The sequence below is a fragment of the Mesitornis unicolor genome, unplaced genomic scaffold (genome assembly GCF_000695765.1).
Source record: "Mesitornis unicolor isolate BGI_N332 unplaced genomic scaffold, ASM69576v1 scaffold33767, whole genome shotgun sequence".
Classification (NCBI taxonomy): Eukaryota; Metazoa; Chordata; class Aves; order Mesitornithiformes; family Mesitornithidae; genus Mesitornis; species Mesitornis unicolor.
Window position 1 is genome coordinate 612 of NW_010194901.1, and position 4,777 is coordinate 5,388.

Consider the following 4,777-nt stretch of genomic DNA (forward strand, 5'->3'; position numbering starts at 1 on the left):
ATGTCCCCCAGGTATCCCCGTCACACAAATCACACTGCTCACACCACCATCCAGCGCACCAGCCTCAAATTTAACTTCTAAACCACTCAAACCACTCACTGCACTCTTCCGGGTGCTCGCCGCGGCGCAGCCCACGCAGGCACGGAAGCAAAGAGGTTTTAGATCTTTGGGTAGTTATTTATTGTTAAAGGAACCAGCCAGGCCAGCCTTAGTGTGCTGCTACACAGGCGTCCCCTCGTGCTGCGCCTCCTTCTCCTTTGCAGCTCTCCTTCTTGTTTGCCACTCCCTCCTGTGTTTTATCTTATCCTCTGCCTTCAGCTTCTGTGCCTCCTGGAACACCTGCAAGAGGAGCGCAAGGGTGGTGAGAGAAGGGAGACACAGAGCTGCCTGCTGCCGAGCACAGCGGCTCCACCACCGCTGCCCACAGAGGCCAGGAGGCCTCTTGTGCTGTGCACTTCCCCCAGGGCTCCAGCCATTGGTACCCTGGAGACTACTCGAGTCTTTCATGGAGCTCTTTGCCAAGCTTATTATGCATTTCTCTACAGACGTTACCACCCTGCCCTCAAATTCAAAGCATGCATTAGCATCAGTCTTTTCCAAGTGTGCCCTCCTATACAGGGATTTTTGTTCTACTCCAGCTTCGAGGCTCTCCCTCCATACAGCTCCCTACCTTGATGCAGAAAGCCTTCTTCACAAGCCAGCGCTTGGTGATCCTCCTCCTGTAGCCGGGGGGCAGGCTGTACTGGATGTTCAGCTGCTTGCAGGTGTTTTCGAAGGTGTCGTAGCGGACACGGCGCAGGTACGCAAGGAGCTTCTTCCGGCGATCCATGGCCATCAGCATGCGGCGACGGTTAATTTTATCCTGCAAAGGACTCCACGTTCAGTAGACTGCAGACAGATTATACTGCCATTCCAATAAATTACTTAGAATAAACCAGGTTATGGCTGCAAGGAAACAATCAGGTTAAGGACAGTATCTTGGAAGAGCTTTTCTTGGCAGATACTGCAAGCCCATTAGGTCACTACGAGGAGACCCGAGATTTAATTTACTTCTCACTGAAATTGCTCCCTTCATTCTGCTTCGGGTAGGGAAGTGGTCGTTATGACATTAACACAGCCCCGTTCACCAGACAGTTTTGTAGGCAAAGAGAGAATGCAGCTGCTGAAGTGATAACATTAATTACATTGAAAACTGAGCGGTGAAGCCACATCTGCAGCGAGGATAAATCCAGCTCAGCTCTGTTCAAAGGAACCTGCTCAGCCATTTCCACCAACCCAGCAACATAAAAGAACACGCTCCCCATCTCAGTCGCTGGGAGCGTGGCTGTGACTGAGCCAGAGGATGGTTATAACTATTTTATAAACCTTCTTAGGAAAGCCATAATCCCCAGAATTAAACTCCTTTTGTCCTAAACTGAGAAAACAACCTGAACAGCTGCTGTCTCAGACTGCTGATGGTTACCTTGGGATGCATCTGGAGATGTTCCTCGTAAGTGCGTATCTTGGCAGTCAACGCGGCAACTGTAAAGAAGAGACAGAAGAAGCCGTGTGAGAGCAGCAGCTTCCCAGGCTGAGACAGGATCATTTGCATTCCCTGCGCACTGCCAGATGAGCCCTGCTGCTCTCCTGGGTACCCACAGCACCACAGCAAACAGCACTGCACAGCCTCTGAATAAACACAAAACGAGCCACAGAACTCACCCTACACAACCGGGGTCAGCACTGTCACTGCTGTGAAGCTGCTCAGTTAGAGGTTAAAATTTTAACACCAGAATTTATGTAAAATGCCTCTTGTGCTCATTTAATTACCGGGGGCTTGACATTCATTTCACTTTGCCTGGTTCAAGCTTTGGAGGAACAGACAGACATTGGGAGTGCATTTCCAAGAGCAGCAGGCAGCTCCCTGTGACTTCAGGCTTTGGAGAAAGGCACTGGTGGTGTCCTGAGAAACTGAGGGCCTTTGGTAATGGTAATGCGTGCATCTCGGTCAGCAGCAGCACGGCCTTCATCCCTGCACTGTGCTGTGCTTCAGCCAGAGCTAACATCTAAACAATGGCTAAATCTAATATTTTGGCAATGAATGCAGTGCGATGCTTCCTGTTCAGAAGCACTTCAGAACAAGGCAGGTGCTGCCTTTGGAGGGTGGATGTGGAGCAGGGATTTGGAAAGCGCCCCAGTAAGTGCGTGCACTGCCGCTGTGACGTTCCCAAACCCCGAGCAGGGGGCACTGCAGGATGCACTGCAGGCCGCCTGCCCCGCAGCTGCTGTCGGAGAAGACTCCTGGCTGATACAGGAAACGTAAAGCACTGGGGTGGAACAGCTGAAGAAAAGCAGAGATGTGGCATCAGCCAACAACAGCCTTCTACAGCTTTAACCTACCCTGCACCTCAAAGGAGCCGTTGTCGCTGGGAGACCTCCTGACCTTCTCCACCAGCTGCTGTGTCTTTATTTTCACCTTCTCCCGCTGTGGATAACAGAAAAGAGCTTGTCACCCTCTGGGGAACACTGAAGGTCTGAGACACCCCCCGCTCCCTTCCCAAAGGCCCAGACAAAGGGTTTGTAATTAACAGCTCTTCTCAAGTCCATCGCTGTGTGTTTAACCAGTGCTGCAAAAAGGACCCGCAGGAATCCAGGCCAGCCATGAGCAGTAACAAGACAGCTCACATCCCCGTGAGTGCCCAATACTTTCTCCTCTCATTTTAGTACCTAATTATTGTCATGAAGAAGACTGCACGATAAACTTTAAGAGCATACAAGACATAGCACCCTCATGTAATAAATAGCCCCAGGTTTGCAGCTACCGAGCAACAGTTCAAGATAACAAAAGTGAAGGCATTTAACACCACACACAAGTCTTACACAAACGTCCTCACCAAATCTTCTAGTTTTTTTATGCAAGGAGAATGAAACTAACCTGGCTTGCCATTTCCAGTGACAACAGCCTTTTCACTACATCATCCACACTGCAAAGAGACTGCAGGTTAGTTCATAAGCTAGAAACGAAGTTTACTGAGCAACAGAAATGAGGTTTTCAGCACACATTAACTCAACTTTTACTCTACAAACGCACAGCACCTCTCCTCCCCTCCCAAACCCGTCAGCCGTAAACGGCTTCTTGCATTCCAAAGAAAAATCACGGCTGAGATCACAGGAGCTTCAAGCAGTTCTGCTGCTGCGGGAGCAGCGTTACTTCAAATGATGATGAGGTCTCACCAGTTCCACAACCATTACGTGCAAAGCGGGCGCTGAAGATGAACCCCCAACTAAGTGCACAAGGACAAAATAATTACATTCAAAACGGGCTCATTCCAAGGTCTGTGAAAGTCTCGGCTGTGCCACTGGGGGCTCTCCAGGCTCCACACACGAGCGGCTCCAGAATCAAAGCACAGAAATGCTGAACTCCAGGTCCAGACTTCAGAAGCAGCCGTTCGTTCTGAGCTGTTTAAACAGCGCTCTCCAGCCCCGGGTTCAAGATTCTTTCCAGTAACTCAAGATTATTTCTTTTTTTCGACAAAGTCCCCAGAAGATGTGGGCAGCCAGCACTGAACTGAACAAAACCCTTACAGATCCCTGATCAGCGACTGCTTCTGCAAATCTTTCAAAACAACTTTGCAGTTTCTGTGCTCAGTTGCGTCCCAGTGACTGCAGAGCACGAATTACTGAGCAGGTGGCAGCTTCCACCCGTTGTGGTGACGTGCATCTACGACAGCAATCCCTGAAGAGAACAGTCATTCCCTCTCCCTGCATCATACCTATTCATTATTGGGAGGTTGGCATAGTCTTTCTTCAGCATCGTGGGAGGGAGATCATCCAAGTGGCTGGGGATGTCTGCAAAGAGAAGATCCACGTTTGAGGAAGGGCAGTACACACTCAGAGCAAACTCCATCAGAGGAAACAAGCTGCAAAGAAAATCGATTGTGTGCTCCAGACGAGAAGCTGCAGGACTGCAGAATCCTGCAACAGGGATTTTATTTCCTCTCTCCTCTCATGATGAGCATACATCTGCATCTTTAAAGTGAAACCCACTGATTTCTCCAAATACCCTCTCTTCCTGCGGCGTTGAAGTGCAACTCCAACAATGTCAGCAGTGAAACGCTTCACCCCGTGGTCCCGGTAACCCTGACGTACCTTTTTTCTTCCTTCTTACAGGTCTGGCGTAACATCTGGCTGCCTGAATAAAGGGGCTGTAAGCTTGATGGAAGAAAACAAAGACTTATCAGACTTGCATGCACCTTTTCACCTATCCACATATTAAACATTGCCCAGTCTGTACTAGAAAACTGGTCGGAGTGCTTAGACTCCAAAGTGATCAGTGGCCACCAGGTCTTTTGTCGCAAAGGGGCGTGCAACGGCTCAGCGTGGTTCTCACAGAGGTGCTAAAATAAATGGGTGAAGCTGTGTTGTTTCAAGGTGCTCTGAATCCAGATGGTGAGAACAGAGCAGCAGGAAGGGGTTACAGACACTGAGCTGAAGCACGAGGTCTCCCCAGCTGAACTTGCTCATTGAGAGGGTTTACTCTGATGAACTAATTCAAATAATTTAACGTGTGAGCTGGCCGGGCTGCTCTGGACCATCCCAGCAACGAGACCTGGAGACAACCTTCGAGCACCACAGCGTGGTACAGACCAGAATGTTCACCAGCAGCCTGAACTGAGCCATTCTTTGACCTTTCAAGAACAAATTCTTCCAACTGCTCTTCCAAGGTCCCCGCTACTGGAGTCAGTACCTGCCTCAGGTCATTCACCTGCACCTCAAACACGTTGTCCAGTACAGACTT

At 49.7% G+C, this 4,777-nt stretch overlaps 1 protein-coding gene across 1 annotated transcript; it reads right to left on the bottom strand.

Annotated features, from left to right (window-relative positions):
• Nucleotides 1-219: 219 nt before the first annotated feature.
• Nucleotides 220-4,191, bottom strand: MRPS15 (mitochondrial ribosomal protein S15; the record flags this gene model as incomplete). Its single annotated transcript, XM_010187954.1, has 7 exons — nt 220-339; nt 671-862; nt 1,463-1,521; nt 2,380-2,464; nt 2,915-2,963; nt 3,753-3,828; nt 4,129-4,191. Coding segments are annotated over 7 exons (644 nt in total), but the record flags the coding sequence as incomplete, so codon positions are not given.
• Nucleotides 4,192-4,777: the final 586 nt, after the last annotated feature.